This window comes from Schistocerca americana, chromosome 1, assembly GCF_021461395.2.
Source record: "Schistocerca americana isolate TAMUIC-IGC-003095 chromosome 1, iqSchAmer2.1, whole genome shotgun sequence".
Taxonomy (NCBI): domain Eukaryota; kingdom Metazoa; phylum Arthropoda; class Insecta; order Orthoptera; family Acrididae; genus Schistocerca; species Schistocerca americana.
The window spans coordinates 1087698492-1087721179 of NC_060119.1; the positions used below are offsets into that span (position 1 = coordinate 1087698492).

Genomic DNA, 22688 nt, shown 5'->3' on the forward strand with positions numbered 1-22688 from the left:
ATGATTGGTACCTTGTCATATCACAGTATCAAGTACCTAAAAAAGCCAAATTAACAGTCTTTTTATACGTTTTCTATTTTTGGTTTCTCTGTAGGAAGACGCTAGACGCAGAAGTTAGCGTTCAGTAAAGCTCTCCTCTTGCAGGAAGCGTCCAAAACAAAAAGTCTGTTATCGTACGAAATATATTTAATACATTTTTTATTCTAATAGCATCTTGCGGGCCCCTCTGGCATAGCTTGCGGACCCCTGGGGGTCCGCGGGCCACCTGTTGGGAACCACAGTGTTAGACTGTGGTACAATACCTCGGCGTGCCATGGGCTCCGCAAGTCGTTGGAGGTCCCCTTCAGAAATATTTATCCATGCTGGCTCTGTAGCCATCCATAACTGCGGAAGTGTTGCCGGTGAAGGATTTTGTGCACGAACTAACCTCTCGATTATGTCCCATAAACGTTCAAAATGGTTCAAATGGCTCTAAGCAGTATGGGACTTAATATATGAGGTCATCAATCCCCTAGAACTTAGAACTACTTAAACCTAACTAACCTAAGGACATCACACACATCCATACCCGAGTCAGGATTCAAACCTGCGACCGTAGCAGCAGCGCGGTTCCGGACTGAAGCGCCTAGAACCGCTCGGCCACACAGGCGGCCCATAAACGTTGGATGGGATTCATGTCGGGCCACCTGGATGGCCAAGTAATTTCCTCGAATCGTCCAGAATGTTCTTCAAACCATTCGCAAACAATTGTGGCCCAATGAATGGGCGCCTTGTCATCCATGAAAATTCCTTCGTTGTTTGCGATGGCTGCAGATGGTCTGCCAGTAGCCAAACGCGACCATTTCCAGTCAATTATCGATTCAGTTGGACCAGAGGACCGAGTCCATTCTATGTAAACATAGCCAACACTATACAGAGCCACCATCAGCTTGCATAGTTGACAAGTTGGGTCCATGGCTTCGTGGGGTCTGCGCCCTACCATCTGCTCTTACCAACTAAATCGGGACTCATTTGACAAGGCCACTGTTTTTCAGTCGTCTCGGGTCCAACCAGTATGGTCACGAGCCCAGGACCGGCCACTGTGGTCCAGTGGTTCTAGGCGCTTCAGTCCGGAACCACGCGGCTCCTATGGTCGCAAGGTGGAATCCTGCCTCGGGCATGGATGTGTGTGCTGCCCTTAGGTTAGTTAGCTTTAAGTAGTTCTAAGCCTAGGGGACTGATGACCTTAGGTGTTAAGTCCCATAGTGCTTAGAGCCATTTGAACCATTTTTGAACGAGCCCACGAACGAAGCAGCAGGCGACGTCGGGCTTTACCTTGGGTACTCTCGTCGATCTTCTGCTACCATAGCCCATTAACACCAAATTTCGCCGCCCTTTCGTAACGGATACGTTTGTCTTACGTCCCACGTTGATTCTGCAGTTATTTCACGCACTGTTGCTTGTCTGTTAGCACTGACAACTCTACGCAAAGGCCGCTGCCCTCAGTTGTTAAGTGAAGGCCTTCGCCCACAGCTTTGGCCGTGGGAAGAGGTAATGCCTCACATTTGGTATTCTCGGCACAATCTCGACGCTGTGGATCTCGGAATACTGAATTCCCTAACGATTTCCAAAATGGACTGTCCCATGCGTGTAGCTCCAACTACTATTCCGCATTGAAAGTCCCTGAATTCCCGTCGTGCGGCGCTAATCACGTCGGACACCTTTTCACATGAATCACCTGAGTATAAATGGCAGTTTCGCCAATGCACTGCCATTTTATACCTTGTGTACGCGACACTGCCGCTATCTGTATATGTGCATATCGCTACCGCAATACTTTTTTCACCTCAGTCACATAGCGCCGTGACTGGTTACGGTATTCATAATTCAGTGGCTCTGTGGGCATGTGCCAAACTATGAAGTTGTGGGGTTCGATTCCTGGTCAGTCCTATTGCTTTATCAGTCATTTGTCACTTTTTTCAGCTCTGGGACTGTGTATTAATGTGAAAATTGCTGAATTGCATCGTGGTTTGGAGTCCACGTTACACTGTAAGTTTCCCTACAAATTTACTTATGATTTGACGATCAGCAGCTGTATTAAATATTATTCTAAATCGTTTGCAGAATGTGAATTTCATGACATCGGCTTCAATGCGTAGAGATAGTGACATATGTACCAATAGTGACATATGAAAAATTCTGCCGGACAGTGTCTCTGTCCTGCTTATCGGTAGTCGTGGTCTTTACCATTTCGTTTATCCGTGCACACTTTCCGGCACGATCCAAACATCGATATTTCACTGTCCACTTCCTTATATCGTAGTCTTACGTGTGTCTCCATTTAAGCTGGCAACATTACTTGATTCCCAGACAGGAAGAACGGCACTACCACAAGGAATCTCTGTTACGGCGGTAATGGTTACCTGGTAACACTAGGTCTGCCCCCTTGTCATGGAAGTTAGCATGTCTGTCACAGTCAGGCAGCACGGTTGAGTGATACCCAACTCCTTCAATATTAATAAGTCAATCAATGATTTTGGGCCTACATCTCTCCTGGGCTCGTGAACATATCGGTTGGCCCCTAGACGACTGGAAAACCGTGACCTGGTGACATGAGTCCCAATTTCGGTTAGTTAGAGCTGATGATAGGAATCAAATGTGGCGCAGACCCCACGAAGCCATGGACCCAAGTTGTTAACAAGGCACTGTGCAAGCTGGTGGGGGCTCCATAATGGCGTGGGCTGTGTTCACATGGTATGCACTGGGTCCTATGGTCCAACTGAAATAATCATTGACTGGCAATGGTTATGTTCGGCAACTTGGAGAACACCTGTAACCATTCATGGACTTCATGTTCCCAAACAACAATGTCATCTGACCGCGTCGCAGTTGTTCGCGACTGGTTTGAAGCACGTTTTGGACAAGTCAATCGAATGATTGAGCCACCCAGATCGCCTGGCTTGAATCCCATCAAACGTTTATGGGATATAATCGAGAGGTCAGTTCGTGCACAGCATCCTGCACCGGCAACAATTTCGCATTTATGGACGGCTATAGAGGCAGCACGGCTCAATATTTCTGCAGGGGACTTGCAACGAACGACTTGTTGGATCCACAGCATGTGAAACTGTTGCACTACGCCAGGAAAAAGGAAGTCCGACACTATATCAGGAGGTATCCCATAACATTTGCCACCTCAATGTAAGTGGTCCCATAATGCCAAGTTCTTTGTATTTTTTATTCGATTTTGTAATCACTGAAATAAAAACACATACCATCTCAACCTGTGAAGTTCCGTTCTGTTTGTTCCTCCACGTCTAGTTGCTTCACACTTTTTTTTCCGAGGACTGTAGCATAGAAAGTGATGGTCGTCCCATGATCGCAAATAATAATCCTTCGGCGTTGTATCTAGCGATCGAGCTGGTCACACTACAAAACAACCATTTCCCAAACTGTTTCTCAAGTAATCCCTGACATAGCGTGTGAAACGTCGTTTGGAAACCACGCATATGTACGAATTAACAGGAAGCACGGGATGGCATTGAAGTAACGATATATTTATATAGCAAACATTTCCTTTCAAGATCTGAGCGTTTGTCAGGCGAGTTCATGTCCATCAAGTAGGTATCGTAAACGACACTTGTGAATACAAGTGAGTCAGTATACTGTATAGCCTTTCAATGTAGACCACAACGTTATCAGACATAGGAATTCAACGAGTAAACTACTTGAAAAGCACGGAAGGAAGGTTGGAGTTTATCGTCCGCTCTGTATCGGAGCATAAGCTTTGATTACACGGGAACGTGTCAGGAAACGGGCCATAAACTTGTTCAAGGAAAGCTACCGAGATCCGTCCGAAGTGGGCACAGGGAACCTAAATAGGGATAACCCCTCTTAAAAATGTGAATTCTTTGTTTTAATCTCCCTCAATACTTAACTGTTAGATTACATTTTAAGCATTGCACCCACCTGCTTCTGTGGGCATATCACACTTGGACAACTACAATAATATCCTAAATAATTCCTCTAACAGTTCTTTTATTGTAACTGATCGATTTTGAGTCGTCAAGGAGGTCATCAGAACAGGAACTGTAACTCGTTTGGAAACGAAAGGGTTCAAGCAAAGTGATGTATGGAAATTAAAAATAGAAAGTCCAGATGGAATTTATTCTTGGATCATGCGAAATGAGAGTTGAAGAGTCTTAACCGCCTAACTTTTCCGCGTTCCCTAAGAAAAGTTCATATGGAAGAATGTCTCTAATTAAATTGTCGGTGGCTATAGCGAAGATAACTGACAAGAAACCAAAGCGCGAGTCCGAACTCCATCCGTGAGAATATCATTTTCTTTCTGCGACTGCGGAGAGCATGTAGCCTTACGATTTTTGTTGAACTTGCCGCATTGCAAGTTTTTAAATGGTTAGTGACGCTGAACGATGCAGAGAAATTGGGTAACAGCCACCTGCTGGCACACTTCGGAGAACGCAAGCCTTTCACTCAGGTCCACCTGTTGTGGCGCGGTGAACCGCTGGCGCCGTCGAAATCGCCGTGCAGCCCCCCCTCCCCCCGCCCCCCCCCCCCCACACACATACAGATAAATATTTTACGTGACAATTATTAACGCTGATGAACTTTAGCTCGGTCACTTTTTTTCCATTTTTTTCTCATAGTCCGTATGTGACGTCTGCTGCCACACAGTATATTCTCTATGTTTATTTATATTTCTTGCTTTCTGTAATGTAGCAGGTTTCATTAATTTGTGATAGTACTGCGCGCAAGAATTTTTGTTCTATCTTTTCCCATGCCCTGTAGCCCACACCCAGTGTCGCAGTGGGCACTTGACACGATTGCTTTAGTAGCGCAGTACTCACTGAATAAAACCAGTTTTTCACACTTTTTAAAATTTTGTTAACCTTCAAAATAAAAAAGATGTAACATCAAAGTACCAGGATTCTCAAAGTGTTCCGTCAGAGGAAAAGTAATGTGCAAAAGGTGATGGGTAGGAATTACTAACTCATATCTGTATATCTCTTTCCTTTTTGTAGTAAAAAAAAAGAAAAAAACACTTTCAGATGTTGAGAATGTAACCAAATGTACAAAATTAATTTGCGATGTGAATGTAAAATGACTCGTTTCACATCGTTACGATCTAGCGTGGAACCATCGAACATGTAACTAACTAACCTTGCACTGTACGTAGTAAAAAAGTAATTTTTTAACATACGTATAAATGCAATTCCATTTATTTGAAACGACAATAATTTGAAATATTATTTTCATTAGCTGTTCCAAAAACACTTCATTACCAAGTACTATATTTTGAATCCACGTGCACATACGTTGATGAGACGTCACAATATAGAATATTATGAAGCGGTGAAATATCGCTCAACGTCCTCTTTGTTAAGTCTCATAAATAATTTATTTTTGAACAGGAAGTTAGGGTGTAAAATTTGAAATTTTCCCGGCGAATCAACTGTTCAAAAAGATTTCGGGCTTGCAGCTGGTCGTTGTAAACTTCATTGCACGATATTTCGGCTGGACAACTGCCAACCATCTTCAAGTTGAGGACTGACGAAGACTTTTTTTTTTTTTTCTTTATTGATTTTCAATTCCCCCCGAAGGGGGCGGGCCGGCAGCAGCTTACTACGCTGGTCTACAGCCTACAGACTTTTTTTTTAATAAAGGAAGAAGAAAGAAACAAGGAAAAACAGGCGATAAAATGGCGATTTAAAGTGTAAAATGGCGTAAAATTGCGGAAAGTTAAAACAGAAAGCAAAAGGGGTTGGCAATGCAGATAAAAGACACAGGAATCAGACCAGTAACAGAGTAGACACACAATTAAAAAAAACATGGCGACAGTCTGGTTTCTGTTCGCAAGTGATAAAAAGCACACCCAGCGACAGTATGATGGCTGTTTGCTACACTTCCCAAAAGACACAACACGGAGCACGCACTGGAAAAACACACTGTAAAACACTGCACGAAAAAGGCGGCACAAAGATGGCACTCCCGATCCACGGCAGATGGTGGGGGGGACCTGGAGTAGGGGGAAAACAGGGAGGGAGGAGAGGAAAAAACGAAAAGGGGGGGGACCAAGGAGGGAGAGGACTAATAAAGGGGGAGAAGGGCAGATGCGAGAGGGAATGAGAGGAGGCAGAGGAGGGAAATGGAAAAGGACGCGGGGGAGAGAAGGAGGCAAAGAGAGGGGAGGTGGGGAAGAAAGAGGATGGAAGGGCGGGAGAGGGAGCCCGGGAAAAGGACAGAGGAAAGGTGGGGGAGTGAGGATCAGAGTTGATAGGAGGGATAAATGGAGGGAGAGAGGGCATCATCCGGGAGGGGGAGTTGACGGAAGCCACCTTGGGAAAGAAGATGTAGGGTGTAGAGATGGAGGGTAGGGGGGACGCAACAGTGAAGACGGGGCAGGGGGCGGGGATCGGAGAGGAGAGGAGCAACCAGGGGGTGAGGGGGTTCAAGACGGCGGGAGGTGTAGAGGATGCGGATATGTTCGAGGAATAGGAGCAGATGGGGGAAAGGAATGAGATCATAGAGGATCTGCGTGGGGGATGGGAGGACGAAGACGTTCTCCGCTCCAGCTTATATAGTGCGCTGATAGTACTGCAGCGCATGCGTTGCAATTGCGGAGACAGAAGGGCCACACCGCCCAGCGGCAGAGCCCTCGCTGGTGGAACTGCAGTACTGAGCTGCCGTCGGTATTGTCGCTGGCCGCAGCTATCGAAGTCCTCTGGCGTCTTCGTCTCGAGCAAATTTCGGAGATGACGGGATTCCATGCGTTATTCAGTTGGTAACCACTGTCACGGTTCATTAGATTTCCAGTAATTCGTATGTCAACTGATTCTTTCATAATGGAGTCTCAAAAAGTTTTTGCAGTGGCCAAAATCGAAGTTTTGTTGTACTCCATTGAATGTCCGTTAGAAATACGATGTTCCGCAACTGCAGACTTACTGGGTTGCAGCAGGCGAGTGCAACGTTGATGTTCTGTACAACGCTTTTCCACTGTACGCGTTGGCTGTCCTATATAGGCCATACCACATTGACACGGTATTTTGCAGATTCCCGCCTTCCGCAGTAACAAATCATCCTCCACCGATCCCAGCAAATCCGAAATCTTAGAAGGCGGACGAAAAACCACTTTCACATTAAAATGATTAAGAATCCTTGCTATCTTGAAGGAGATATTCCCGACAAAGGGAAGAAAAGCTAGGGACTTGGCTGGCGCGTCCTCCTCTCAGCTATACAAGCTGGAGCGGAGAACGTCTTCGTCAGTCCCCGTTCGGCTCACCTGCAGATGGCTGGCAGTTGTCCAGCCGAAATATCGCGCAATGCAGTTTACGACGACAGGCTGCAAGCCCGAAATCTTTCTGAACAGGAAATTAGAGTATTCGACATGTTGCTGTGGGTTTCACTAATGTTCGAAAATAGAATGTAATTATCTGCTGATAAATGAAACCGCCCGAAACGTTAGGCGTAAATAAAACAGTTTTTAATAAGAATTTCCGGCAAGAAACGCTATATACGGTCTCGGAGTTTATGAATAAGGACGACGAAAGGAACTTCTTTATTGGTCTTTGTTTCTACTAAATCATTTATGTATTAACTTCGTGAGCTATGATGCTATTTATTATTGCTTTGCGCATTTATTTAGTCTCTAATCCATATCTTTCGATTCCAAACTTTATAGCCTCTTGCTAACGTTTAATTAGTAGTTCACATGACATGCTGCGACTAGAGCACTTGGTGGCTGTTGGATACTGAAACTTGTATGCAGTGCAGCTTTTGTCTCGGACGCAGTATCGATTTTGCAGCAGTATGGAGATCGTGATGACGTTGTACTCCTCTCTCATTATCGAACATATTTTACTGTTTGACTTGACAATAATCTCACGAAGTCGTGACTTCCGCTGCCAAGGACAGGCCTTGCGCTTCTGCTTCGTGAGACATGTGCCAGCAGTCGTACATGCTCATGACGTCGCTCCTATTTATAGTAATTAAGTAAAGAGACGAGCTTAAAAGATACCGTATGCTTTATCAAAAAATTAACATAATTCTATGAAACTTACGCAGCGAATTAAATGGTTGTCTTATCTGGTACGTGTCCGCCTCCGTAGCGCAGCCGTAGCGTTACCGCGTACCATGCAAAGGGGCCCGGGTCCGAGTCCCTGCAGGGGACTGAGTGTTGTGTGTTTGTCCATCATCATTTCATCATCATTGTCATGCAAGTCGCTGAAGTGGCGTCTACTAAAAAGACTTGCACTAAGGCGGCCGAACCCTGAAAGGGGATAGTGGCCGTGCGGTTCTAGGCGCTACAGTCTGGAGCCAAGCGACCGCTCCGGTCGCAGGTTCGAATCCTGCCTCGGGCATGGATGTGTGTGAGGTCCTCAGTTTAGTTAGGTTTAATTAGTTCCAAGTTCTAGGCGACTGATGACCTCAGAAGTTAAGTCGCATAGTGCCCAGATCCATTTGAACCTGAAAGGGGATATCCCGGCCAATAAATGCCATACGATCATTTCATCTGCTACGTGTGTCACTGCATATGCCACATTGAAATTTTGTAACCGTGCATATTCAGTGTCTATAAGCATGAATGCGCGATATAATGGCCCTGGAAGATAATTTCGAATCTATGTCTATGAAAACTCTCTAACAAAATTTCAGAAGGATTTATCGGCATGCATGGTTTTCGGAAAAAGTCAATTCTGTTATCATTATTATTCTCAACATCATTATTGGCATTAGTAGTAATAGTGGTAGTACGACTTTATTTTCAAATCTGAAGAATGTTGTTCCATAAAATTTCAGGAAAACTGATAGATGTCCACTAATTGATGATCTTCATTTAGCCCCAAGTGCAGTCAATAGATTGTTCTCAGTGCCCCTTGTGGTGAAAACTTACCATTTCAGTATCAGATCGATCATTCTTTTCCTTTGAGATAGCGGTAGCCCTGTGGTATCCTACTAACAACCGAGAGATCTTGTTAATTGAATACAAATTAAATTTTGTTAGGATTTGGGCTGTTTATCTCGTTGTAGATAATACATTTCCAGGCTATATTTTTACAAAGGTCAAATTAAATTTATTGTTATAGAGAATGCATTCTCTTACTCTCTGTGGAGAATACGCTGCGTTGATCTTAGTAACAAGTTAATCTGAGGTGACAGAAGTCATGGGATATTGACATACCACTATACAGATGACAACAGTATCGCGTACACAAGGTATAAAAGGGCAGTGCATTGGCGCAGCTATCATTTGTACTCACTTGATTTGTGTGAAAAGGTGTCCGATATGGTTATAGCCGAATGACTGGAATTAACAAACTTCGAATGTGGATTGGTAGTTGGAGCCAAACGCATGGGGCATTCCATTTCGGAAATAGTTAGGGAGCTCAATATTTCGCCGGCCGGTTTGGCCGAACGGTTCTAGCCGCTTCAGTCTGGAACCGTGCGACCGCTACGGTCGCAAGTTCGAATCCTGCCTCTGGAGTGGATGTGTGTGATGTCCTAAGGTTAGTTAGATTTAAGTAGTTCTAAGTTCTAGGGGACTGATGACCTCAGATGTTAAGTCCCATAGTGCTCAGAGCCATTTGAACCATTTTTTGAACTCAATATTCCGAGATCCACAGTGTCAAGAGTGTGCCGAGAATACCAAATTTCAGGCATTAGCCACCACCACGGACAATCTGTTGGTCGACAGCCTTCACTTAACGACCGAGAATTGTCAGTGCTAACAGACAAGCAACGAGAAATAACCCGAGAATTCAACGTGGGACGTGGGACGTGCGACGACCGTGTCCATTAGGACAGTATGACGAAAAAAGGCGTTAATGAGGGTATGGCAGCAGACGGACGACGCGAGTGCTTTTGCTGACAGGATGACATCGCCTGCAGCGCCTCTCCAGGGTTCGTGATCATATCGTTGGATCCTAGACGACTGGAAAACCGTGGCCTGGTCAGTTGGTAAGAGCTGATGGTAAGGTTCGAGTGTGGGGTAGACGTCATGGACCCAAGTAGTCAACGAGGCACTGTGTAATTTGGTGGTGGCTCCTTAATGATTAGGGCTGTGTGTACATGGAATGGACTGGGTCCCCTGGCCCAGCTGAACCGATAATTAACAGGAAATGGTTATGTTCGGCTACTTGTAGACCATCTGCAGCCACTCATGGACCTCATGTTCCCAAACTACGATAGATTTTTTATGGATGACAATGCACCACGTTATCGGGCCTCATTGATTCTGGACAGTCTGAGCGAATGATTTGGCCGCCCAGATCGCTCGATATGAATCCCATCGAACATTTACGAGACATAATATAGTTGGCTGTAGGGGGAGCGTGGCTCAATATTTCTGCAGGGGACTTCCAACGACATGTTGAGCCTATTGCCACATCGAGTTGCTGCTCTATGCCAGGCAAAGGATGTCCGATAGGATAATTAGGAGATATCCCACGACTTCTGCCACCACAGTGTATAACTAAGGGGCGCACGGGAATGGGAATCTGGATCTTCTCCTTTCGAAGGCAGTCTGGTAGCACTTTCGCCATCCGCCCACGCCTCCCGGATGGACTCAAAAGTTTCAGTTCTCCGAAGCGACCAAAGGCCCTCCTAAGGCACCTCCGCGGGAAAGGATACAAGTGTGTGTGTGTGTGTGTGGGGGGGGGGGGGGGGGAAGAGGTGTTGACTTACCTGCAGCCTCAAGACTATTGCTAAAATGACTTGTCTTACTCTTTGCACTGTACACTGTATAGGTTGTGATAAGGAGTTTCTTGCCTCACAGAATGGAGGGAAAGCCTTTAAGAAGTTTATAAGGACGGGACAGGAGCCCGAGATGAAGTGGAAGCTTTGAATCTGATCGGTAGGCGTTCTCTGGTAGTAGCGCACTGCCTACCAGACAAGGACCCTTGTTCGAGTCATGGTGCAACACGTATGCAGTTAGTTTTATTCTTGCTCTTTTTTTCTGCTTTTATTACACTGTCGATTCATAGACATGCTCTCGTTAGTCGGTGTATGACGTCTCCACAAAAAATCTCAGTAAATTAATGCTCTACACAGCCGAGATCTCTTGCAGATCTGATTGAACCTTATTTAATGCCAAGTTCCTAACCTGGTCAGTTAATTCTAGTGTCTAATTTGAGTACTGAAAAAAAAACTAGGCAACGCTTAGAAACAAAAGCATTATTGCAATACGCAGAGAGTTTCGGAGGAAATGACTCTATGTGGATAAGGGACAGAAGTCTGAAGGGAAAACGTAACATGGACGTAACGCTGTTTTATTCCCTGTTCCCAAGATAGAGTGATTCCAAATTTTCATAAATGGTAAGTATGTAGGTGTTAGGAAATTGCCAGATCTCAATTTATGGTGTTTTGTTGCTGGTTTCACATATGAAGCGTTTTTCGAAGTGCCACTGCCAACTCGATGCATTTTTACAGCTCGTGTTATAGATGTTGTGCTGCTAATCAGAACTGGTGTCTGGACTTCAACGCTAATACGTGTTGCATATCTCCACAATCTTCTGAATATCGTATTTCCCAGTACTCTTGCAATATCAGAGTCATATGTGATGTAGTAGATTATGAAATTTCTTCAGCTAAGAGAGCTAAAAGGTTTTATTTAATATGTTGTTCACCTGCGACTGTAACTTAGGCTCTGAGCACTATGGGACTTACCACCTGAGATCATCAGTCCCCTAGAACTTAAAACTACTTAAACCTAGCTAACCTAACGACATCACACACATCCATGCCCGAGGCAGGATTCGAACCTGCGACCGGCACGTATGTGTTAAACCATATAAAAAAATTTCTCACAGTCCACACGGAAAAAAGATAGTGATGGCCTTGTGTGTTACAACGAGTCCGCAGCTCGTGGTCGTGCGGTAGCGTTCTCGCTTCCCGCGCCCGGGTTCCCGGGTTCGATTCCCGGCGGGGTCAGAGATTTTCTCGGCCTCGTGATGACTGGGTGTTGTGTGATGTCCTTAGGATAGTTAGGTTTAAGTAGTTCTAAGTTCTAGGGGACTGATGACCATAGCTGTTAAGTCCTATAGTGCTCAGAGCCATTTGAACCATTTTTTGTTACAACGAGCGTTTTATATCAGATTAGATTCAAAATTTCAGTATGGATGTCACATTTTTGCAAATTCTGCGCTGTCGAGCGTTTCGTCGAAAATTGGTGCGCAGGTATTTTACCTGTCTTGAACTTGGCCCTTACCATATTTAAGCACAATCGATTTTCATTCTGTCAGTGGACTAAAAGTTTATTCACAGATGTGTGCTAGCGCTCAGTCTTTAAAGGAAAAGTAGCGAATCTCCTACGGAGCCACGCGGAAAACGACATACGCAAGCATTTTGTGCAGTACTGCGAGTGTAAATTGAAATGGTTCCTATTGGGACTGTTGATATGTTTAAAAATATTGGATATTCGATATATCGATATTTAAAGAAATTACCTTACTGACCATCGACATACCGACAAAAGGTATCGATATATCAAATGAAGAAACACCAACGTATCGGCCTATGAAAATATCGGCTGCACATTGTATATATGCTGCCGGTTTTAGAGTTGTATATTTAAGTATTGATTTATTATTAGATATTTTGTACATCAACAAGGTAACAGCTTGCCTGCTCCCTTAGAGCAAGAATTGAAAGATAAACACTTAATTTGAAAATCTGTAAGTTAATGATGGGATGCAGATGAAAAACCTGTATTACGATACTTTTTTGTCGACTCTTGTGTTGTTAATTAACAACTGAGTACATGTTAATTGTTATGTAATATTTCATTCCATTTAACTCTCACACATTATTTTCTTAATTTGTCATTCACTACATGTGGAAATAAATCCTTTTCCACGCTGGTGTAGGAAAATTGGTGATGAAGCTAAGCGTCCCAGTTTCCGTTAGTAGCGCGGAGTGTGGTTTACGTCAGCATTTCCCTTCATACATATCCATCGATCATAAAGACCAATCTTATCATTTAGATTTTTGTTTGTCATTTACAGCAACTGCTTTTGAAGTTGTTGCGTTAATTATTTCTTCAACGCAGCTGGTATGCTATTTCTTCACATCGGGAATCTTGTTATGCTATTCACACCATCACCCCCCCCCCCCCCCCCCTCCCAGTGCAACAGTGCAATCAGGCTTCATCTTTTGTGCCACCTATACTTGCTTCACACAGGCAGAGAGAAAGGCTGAACGTGATGAAAGCTCAAAAAGTTGTAAGGCTCCTTCACAAAGTGAAAGTAAAATTATATTCTACTACAGTTTCCAAAGAACAATTTCAAATGTTTACTGCAGGCCGGAGTGGCCGAGCGGCTCTAGGCACTACAGTCTGTAACCGCGCGACCGCTACGGTGGCAGGTTCGAATCCTGCCTCGGGCATGGACGTGTGTGATGTCCTTAGATTAGTTAGGTTTAAGTAGTTCTAAGTTCTAGGGGACTGATGACCACAGCAGTTAAGTCCCATAGTGCTCAGAGCCATTTGCACCAATCAAATGTTTACTGAAAATTGCGAAAAAAATATAATATAAAATAAATATATCGGCACTCGATATTGCCCTTTTTATATAGATATATCGTGAGAAAACCTTCCTCGACACATACCGATACAACCTGGGAGAAATTTCGATATTTTATCAACGACTCTAGTTCATGCTTTGATAGCAACCGCCGCTGTTTTTAAATGGAACGTATTTGTGAAGTTCACATATTTGTAACATCAGTCTCGTATCATCTGTGTCACAGTGTGTGTACGGTATTTTCATTAGGAGCTGAAGAACACGCCAGTAGTAAATTGCACGTCCACTGATCGACTTTTCTGAAACTTGTCACAGAGTAATGACACAATTTATAGTTGAGAAACTGTGTTGCACTATTACAAGTGAAAAATATTCTTTAGAAATGCGAGCAGTCTCGTTTCTCTTGTGTCACGGTGGAATATCTTTTCTGTGGTTTCTTTCTTGTGTAACACTTGCGTCGTATCAGTGATCGAGAATAAGGAACAAGAAGAAAGATTACGGTTTGTTTCATCATCACCCTTAGGGATGGAGCTCTATTTCAGTTGGAGCAGAGTGGGACAAGGAAGTGGCACTGACTTTTATCGAAGCAACCATTCCGACGTTCGTTGGAAGTAATTGAGGAAATCGGCGTGAGAACTACATCAGCAGGATCGGACGGGTATTTAAGCATCACTTCTCCAGCGTCTTGATACTGCACTATCTCGTTTAGGTTTGTTGAAGTAATGGAACAGAATACAAAACTGGAGAGTAATCAGAACTAGATAACATCAAAGTTATAAGCCAAAATCTAAAATCCTATCCGCACACACTCAGTTAATTTGCGTCCATATTGGAGGCGGTCGAACTTACTAAAGAAAGAGACGAAAGAAAATTACAATTTAAAGTCGATATTGAGGTCTTTAGATATTTGAGTACTAACTGTATCAACCGCGATATGACAGTAAAGGAGCGGTGATCGTATTGAAGGAATCATCCACACATTGGATAAACTGTTGCTAGAAAAGGAGTCAGTTCTTTCGGATATTCGATGAAAAACTGAACAGCTATCACATCAAGTCCAGTTGCCACACCAGTGTCGAGAACTGATTTGCTTGTAGATGTGTAATGGTCTGACATATCCGTGCCATGCGCCACGTAACTATGCGGCTACATTGCGACTGCGGAAGACAAGTGCAAAGTGAGTCAGCAGACACTGAATTAGTAGGACCAGGAGAACCTGACCTCAGGAGGACAACGAGAAACTACTGGGTGGGTGGCTGGGTGTTTGGCCTAAACGTCGACCGATATTCCGCCTCTCTCCAATGGACCGCCGCCGTTGCCTGTGGTACGATTTCTGAAATTAGCACCTTGGCTCCTGCTGCCTTGGCTTTGAAAACAGTCTTGAAATATTGTATGATAACATCTGTTCAATCTGAGACTCCTGCCTAGGCACACGGACGCAGCAAAAAAATGGCTCTGAGCACTATGGGACTTAACAGCTATGGTCATCAGTCCCCTAGAACTTAGAACTACTTAAACCTAACTAACCTAAGGACATCACACAACACCCAGTCATCACGAGGCAGAGAAAATCCCTGACCCCGCCGGGAATCGAACCCGGGAACCCGGGCGTGCGAAGCGAGACGGAAGCAGCAGTTTGCAAAAATCAGCACAGATATCACTCAGATCTCGATTATATTTAAAAGTGGTGGACAGATTAGAATCTTGTTTTATATGTACAGAAAAGTAAAACTGCGCACTTCACAAAACGAGAAAATGTAAAAGGTGTACAACTTTGCTTCCGCCATTTTCCGATAGGTGGTGACAACAGTAAGTAGCGGTCGAAAGAAAAGAGATCGCAGACGTCAGGCAGTTAGCTTGGTCCTCGGTCAACATAACCTCATTCAAACATTAGGCGATTTGTGTCTGCATCATAATGTTGATTTTGATTGAAAATGTCAATTTACGGGCCCAATTCTCGTCATTTGCGGGAGGTGTTACTGTTTTGTTTTAATATGAAGGAAACAGCGGCTGAGTCTCAGACCTCGGTCAACATAACCTTATTCAAACATTAGTCGATTTGTGTCTGCATCATAAAGTTGCTCTTGTTTGAAAATGTCAGTTTAGTCTCATTGAATGCTCTCAAGTACGTATGGTAAGGACGCTATTAGTGAAAGAACGTGTCGTGAGTGGTTTCAACGCTTCAACAACGGTGATTTTAACGTCGTAGGCCGGCATAGTGGTGGAAGAGAGAATGTTTTCGAAGATGCAGAATTGGAGACTTTGCTGAGTGAAGACTCGCGTCAAACTCAAGAACAATTGTCACGATTAATGGCAGTGACACAACAAGCCATTTCAAAACGTCTCAAAGCTATGGGCGTGATTCAGAAAGAAGGAACTTGTGTCCCGTGTGAGCTGAAACCAAAAGACGTTGAACGGCGTTTGTGTGTTTGTGAACAGTTGCATCAGAGGCTAAAAGGGAAGAGATTTCTGCATCGCATTGTGACCGGGGACGAAAAATGGGTTCATTACGATAACCCTAAATGCAAAAAATCATGGAGATATCCCGGCCATGCTTCCACGTCGACAGTCAAACCGAATATTCACGGCTCCAAGATCATGGTCTGCATTTGGTGGGACCAGCTCGACGTCGTGTACTACGAGGTTTTAAAACCAAGTTAAACAATCACAGATGCTCGTTATCGAACGCAGTTAATGCGTTTGAGCAGATCATTAAAAGACAAACGGCCGCAATACAGCGAGAGGCACGATAAAGTGATTTTGGAGCACGACAACGCTCGACCCCACGTTGCAAAACAGGTCAAAACGTACTTGGAAACGTTAAAATGGGAAGTCTTACCCCACCCACCGTATTCTCGACATTGCTCCCTCTGACTATAACCTGTTTAGATCAATGGCGCATGGCCTGGCTGACCAACACTTCCGGTTTCGTAAAGAAGTCACAAATTGGATCGATTCGTGGATCGCTTCAAAAGATGAACAATTTTTTCGACGGGGGATTCGTACACTGCCCGAAAAATTGAAAATACCTTGAATGATAAATGTGTAACCAATTTGTTTCACTAAAGCCTCAAATATTGGGGAAAAATGGCGGAATAAAAGTTGTACAACTTGTAGTATCGTATGGCTACCGTATCAATGAGTCACAATCAGAATCAGTCAACTTTGACAAACACTTTGTTGTAACAGTTTGTTGGGATACGAAATGGAGTTATCACGTAGCTCAGTCGCAGGGAAAGCAGGTAGCAGACTTGACTTCGTTGGAAGGATACTGGGAAAATCCAGACTGTCTACAGAGGAGATTTCTTACAAATCATTTACGCGTCCCATCTGAGATTATTTCTCAAGTCTGTGGGACCCTTACCATACAGGAATAACGGGATATATAGGACGTATACAAAGAAAGTCAGCACGAATGGTCATAGGTTTGTTTGATTCACGAGAGAGCGTGGCGGAAACACCGAAAAACCTGAATCAGCAGACGTTTGAAGGTAGACACCAATTTTCTCGCAAAAGCCAACTTACAAAGTTCGGAGAACCAGTATTAAATGAAAAATCTAGAGATAATCTTCAACCCCCTACCTATCGCTTTCATAGGGACCACTACGAAAGAATTGGATCAATTATAGCGTGCATAAAGGCATTTACGTAGGTATTAGTCCCATGCTCCATATGCGGTCGGAACGTGAATAAACAGCAACATTTGATATGATGCTAAGTGGTTTGCAGAGTATGTATGTATATATAGTTATAGAACTACGCTGGTGCCTGTGGAAGACGATCTACGTACTCAACACAGCTCTCGGGCTCTACGCTGCTACACTGGCCATCCGTAGAGACGAAATCGAGCATGGAGCTGCCAGAGATCGTACAACCATTCACCTTTATAACTGTCCTTTTTGCATCGATGATATTAACATAAGGACAAATTGAGCTTTCAAATTTGCTAAACGCTTCTCGCCGTCCTTGCACTCCCCACAGTATAACGCAGATTTTATCGGAGATCTTCTATCGAATCGCCCGTCGGAGTGGCCGAGCGGTTCTAGGCGCTACAGTCTGGAACCACGCGACCGCTACGGTCGCAGGTTCGAATCCTACCTCAGGCATGGATGTGTGTGATGTCCTTAGGTTAGTTAGTCTTAAGTAGTTCTAAGTTCTAGGGGACTGATGACCTCAGAAGTTAAGTCCCATAGTGCTCAGAGCCATTTGAACCATTTTTTTTTCTGTTCAATCTTCGCTGAATCTATCTCTGCTTCCCCAGTAAATTCCTAGCTTGGTCACTGAGTTGTGGTGGATCATTTGCATTCCTCATTTCTTACAAGGCACATATTTCTTTAGCACGTACTTCAAAATATTTTCAGTTTATACTATAGCTTCTTTTCATTTTCATTCAGATAATCAGAAATCAATTTCTTGCAGGCTTACTAGGGGAAACATTTCCCTCTATCTTCATAACATTTCTTCAACATACAGTATCAAAACACCCCTTAGATTGCTAGTTCCTTCCCAATGTTGAACAAATTTGGAAGTAAGAGCCTGTTTGTTGCCAGAACATCTAAGATATTACCCTTAAAGGTAGGTTTTCTAATCAACTGCACAATGTACACTACCTCATGAATTATTGTTTTTGCTGCCGCACTTAAAGCGGTCGTCTTCCAGTCTATTGTTAGTGAGTTGAAATCCTCCCTTACTGCCATAGCACAATCGGGATATTACGGTCGACCTTGTCCATGCATTCTCGGACACATTCGACCACTTAGATACTAGACACAAGTGGCCAATAGAAGCAGTCAGCTACAATATTTCTGCCGCCATTCACTCCTACCTTCACCCAAATTATTTCGCATTTTGAATATGCATTTTTTTCCATTACTCATGACTCCGTGTTTCACGGTAAAAAAATATGCCCCCCCCCCCCCTATTGGCCCCCAACCTATCTTAGCTATACAGGATGATTCCGTGACGATGTCACAAACTTTCACGAATGATGGATAAGGGTAAATATTTCAATTTGAGGTAAGGGACACTGGTCTGGAAACAACAAAGCCGAATTGTTCTGATACTTCTGACACAGGACCTTTTCTTCTGCAAGCTCTTCGCTTTCCGTATTTTGGGAGGAGGTAGTATGGACCAGAACAAGAAAAAAATTCTAGTAAACATAGTCTCCAAAATGCATATCTTAAGAGTTATGAACACTTATTCATCTTTGTTAGTGTGAAACACATCTCTGGTACTGCACAAGTACTCATAGCTCTTAAGGTACGCATTTCAGAGTACGTTTTTCCAGTAAACTTTTTATCTCGTTCTGGTCCACATTACCTCCTCCCAAAATATGGAAAGCAAAGAGCTTGCAGTAGAAGGAGTCCACTGCCAGAGGTAACAGAATGGTTTTCGCTTATAACTTTCGACTCGGTCGTTTGTGGACCAGAGTCCCTTATCTCAAATAGCTACATTTACCTCCATCGTCGCTGAAAGTTCGTAACATCATCACGGAATCACCCTCTGTATTCAGAAATAACGATTTGGTTGCTACCCATTTCTGGCTCGACCGCCACGTGTATTACATGGAGCCAAAGGCCTTACCACAGTGGTAACGCCGTTTCCATCACTGCACCGAAGATAAGCGCTGTCAGGCTTGTCTAGCGCTTGTAAGGGTCACAGTCTGGGTCTGCCGAGTGCTGTTGGCAAGTGGGTTGCACTCAGCCCTTGTGTGGCCAATTGAGGAGCTACCTGACTGATAAGTAGCGGATCCGATCTGGCCTGTCTACATTATTAACAGCATCTATTTGACTTACAGCGACAATAGTTAGAAGCAACGTGGAGTACTTTCTCAGGGTATCACACCCGACACCATTCCAATCGTGTTAATGAAAGACTGCAAGACTGTTTTGTTGCGAAAGCATGATATACCAAAATTGTATTCCGAAACAATGTGTCCATTAAGTGAATGACTGTGTGTTTATTGTCGACGAAAGTGGTATTATTCGGTATCAGCTGTAATACCAACTTATGTCCAGCATGTTTGACAACAACTTCTCAATAATTGTAGGTGGACAACATCGACACGGTCGTCGCCTTGCATAACATGTAAGCCAAAATAACATTTAACTGAATTTGAGGTTATCGATTTCTTTACGAAATGAAATTAGATCGAAGCAGTTACAATAACATCTTTCAACAATAGCGCAGTAATTAGAACGAATAATAAAGAACTGCTGCTGGAAACACATATTCATCGGGGCAAATCTGTACTAAACTATGGTTTTCAGTAAGTGAATGGTGAAATGTTTCCTAATCACTGTTTCTGAAAACGAAACATAGATCTACGGTGAACATGTCATCAGTACGAAAGTTGTTTTGAACAGAACAGAGCTTTAGAACGTTCAGATGGTTCAAATGGCTCTGAGCACTATGGGACTTAACAGCTGAGGTCGTCAGTCCCCTAGAACTTAGAACTACTTAAACCTAACTAACCTAAGGACATCACACACATCCATGCCTGAGGTAGGATTCGAACCTGCGACCGTAGCGGTCGCGCGGTTCCAGACTGTAGCGCCTAGAACTACTCGGCCACTTCGGCCGGCAGCTTTAGAAGGCAAAGTACGATTGTGGGTGGTGGCGTTCCTTTTATACATCCTGAGAAATTGCTCACCCATTCATCTACAACGAGACCTACAGTTAAACGCGGACTAAGAATGATTGACCAGCTTTTAATATAACCCAGAACGAAGCGGTTAAGCACTTAGAATTTGGTTTTTAGCCTGCCAGCTGCTCTAGGTGCTCCACAGCGTAAGATTACAGACGCTATTTCGGATGAAAGACGTCCCGGACAAGTGCCTCGGCGAGAGGTGAATGGTGTCGGATAGAGCATAGGGGTGGCTGTTACGGCTGAAACAACCGGTTTTCAGTTATATCGGGTCTTTTTACACGCCCTTTCGACCTGACTGTTAAAACCGCTCAAAATAACCCGTTTCTGAAATAACCGATTTTCGGTTGTTTTGTTCTTGTTCTTTCCTGTAATAAACGTAGAAGTCGTAGAAAGATTGAAAATTTTTTGAGTCAGTTTCAAGATACATAGAATCAAAATATTAAATTAAGCAGACAAATAAAAGAAAACTTAGTCTGTCCACATTTCGCTGCTTTTCTCGAAACGCTGCAAGTGATGCAGTACTAAAAAAAAAACCCGGAAAAAAACAGTATTCTCTTCTTGATTTGGATTCTTTGAAACTCTGCTTAAAAATCTGTTTGTAATCGAGGATCAAACCACTGTATGAGCATTATGAATAGTCAATATTAAAGGGTAAAAACTGAGGTTGAAGCACTCTGTTTTTAGTGTTTGTTAATTTGTCCGTTTCCAAGGGCTGCAAGTAGATAAAGACTTATGCAGACGCAGGCAGTAGTAAGCTAATTTCCGTTTTTTGTGTTAAGTTTTTAATTTCTTATAGTTGCCATGATTACCTTCCTCTTTTATTATTTCATAGAAAAGGCAGACAGATTATTAATATTTTAAAGCAAATGAAGCATTGTACTTTATTACTAAGTAACTTCCTAAAAATATTTCCAGACTAGGGTTGATGCCACTCTGCAATACAACGTATTTCTGGGGACGACAGTGAGAAACTGTCTTGTAGAGCAGGTGGGGGCAAGTCTTGTACGCTACACGAACACGTGTACCGTAAGCCATGACACACAGCAAAACGGACATCATTTTGTCAGCAATACTGTACGAATTCTTATGCATGTATTTGTTGCTCGTTTCCTTCGGCATTGCCATGAAAATAGCACTGGTTGCTTTTCTCATTTTCTATAAAAATGCACTACTTCAAACCAATCCAAATTTTACGGATAAAAATTACTCCTTTTTTAATATAAGGTTTATTTAAAAAACGACACATTTTAGGACTGCTGCTACAGCTAATTGATGTTTCGGTTTTTTTAGTCGGTTGTTGGTAAAGGAGTTTTGCTATTTGGGGAGCAAAATAACTGATGATGGTCGAAGTAGAGAGGATATAAAATGTAGACTGGCAATGGCAAGGAAAAGGTTTCTGAAGAAGAGAAATTTGTTAACATCGAGTTTATATTTAAGTGTCAGGAAGTCGTTTCTGAAAGTATTTGTATGGAGTGTAGCCATGTATGGAAGTGAAACATGGACGATACATAGTTTGGACAAGAAGAGAATAGATGCTTTCGAAATGTGGTGCTACAGAAGAATGCTGAAGATTAGATGGGTAGATCACGTAACTAATGAGGAGGTATTGAATAGAATTGGGGAGAAGAAGAGTTTGTGGCACAACTTGACAGGAAGGAGGGACCGGTTGGTAGGACACGTTGTGAGGCATCAAGAGATCACAAATTTAGCATTGGAGGACAGCGTGGAGGGTAAAAATCGTAGAGGGAGACCGAGAGATGAATACATTAAGCAGATTCAGAAGGATGTAGGTTGCAGTAAGTACTGGGAGATGAAGAAGCTTGCACAGGATAGAGTGGCATGGAGAGCTGCATGAAACCAGTCTCAGGACTGAAGACAACAACAGCAAGAACATTGGTAAAAGCTAAAAAACGCTTGTTATAACCGAGACCTAACAAATACCGAAAATTGCCGTTTATTCAGAACTGAAATACGGGTATCGGTTTGTTTTTCGCGTCCCTAGCAGAGCACTCACCGTGCGCCGGACTGGCTGTGAGGAGGGCTGTGGCGATCACTGTGAGCGCCGCTGCCGTGGTGGCCATGTCGCCCGCTGCGCCGTGCCGAGCCCGCTACTGCTACTGTGCGACCCCGGCGGGCGCGCGCCGCCACCTTTTATAGAGAGCGGCCGCGCCGGCCGGCTGGTTCAGCGCCCCTGCCCCTGCCCCTACTGCGGCGGCTCGCGCGCGCCGCGCGGTCCTGTTAGCCGACCTCAGCTCAGCATCCTGCAAAACCGAGCCGGCCCGCGCGCCGTCGGACCCCCCTGCCTTCCCCTATTACGCCTGTCCTAATTGCTGATTTCCTCTCGCCGAAGCTTCCTTTGTACCGCCATTTCTTCATAACGTGCCTCACAATGAGGAACGCAGCTGCTGCGAATAGAGGTAGGTCGGGAAACGCGGGAGCAGCTAATAAGTGATGTCTCCGATGGCATTACGCTTAACTGGACAGCCGTAACGTGAGGCATTTCCACATTGTGGTGGAATGTATAG

The 22688-nt window shown here is 43.9% G+C and overlaps 1 protein-coding gene across 1 annotated transcript in view; it reads right to left on the minus strand.

Moving 5' to 3' along the window:
* The window catches only part of LOC124550311, a 68006-nt gene extending 45687 nt beyond the window's left edge, over nt 1–22319 (minus strand). The window contains exon 1 of the mRNA XM_047125302.1: nt 22178–22319. Coding sequence (XP_046981258.1) covers nt 22178–22244 — 67 coding nt within the window. The 5' untranslated portion in view covers nt 22245–22319. The remainder of the gene's footprint in view (nt 1–22177) is intronic.
* Between the last annotated feature and the right edge of the window lie 369 nt (nt 22320–22688).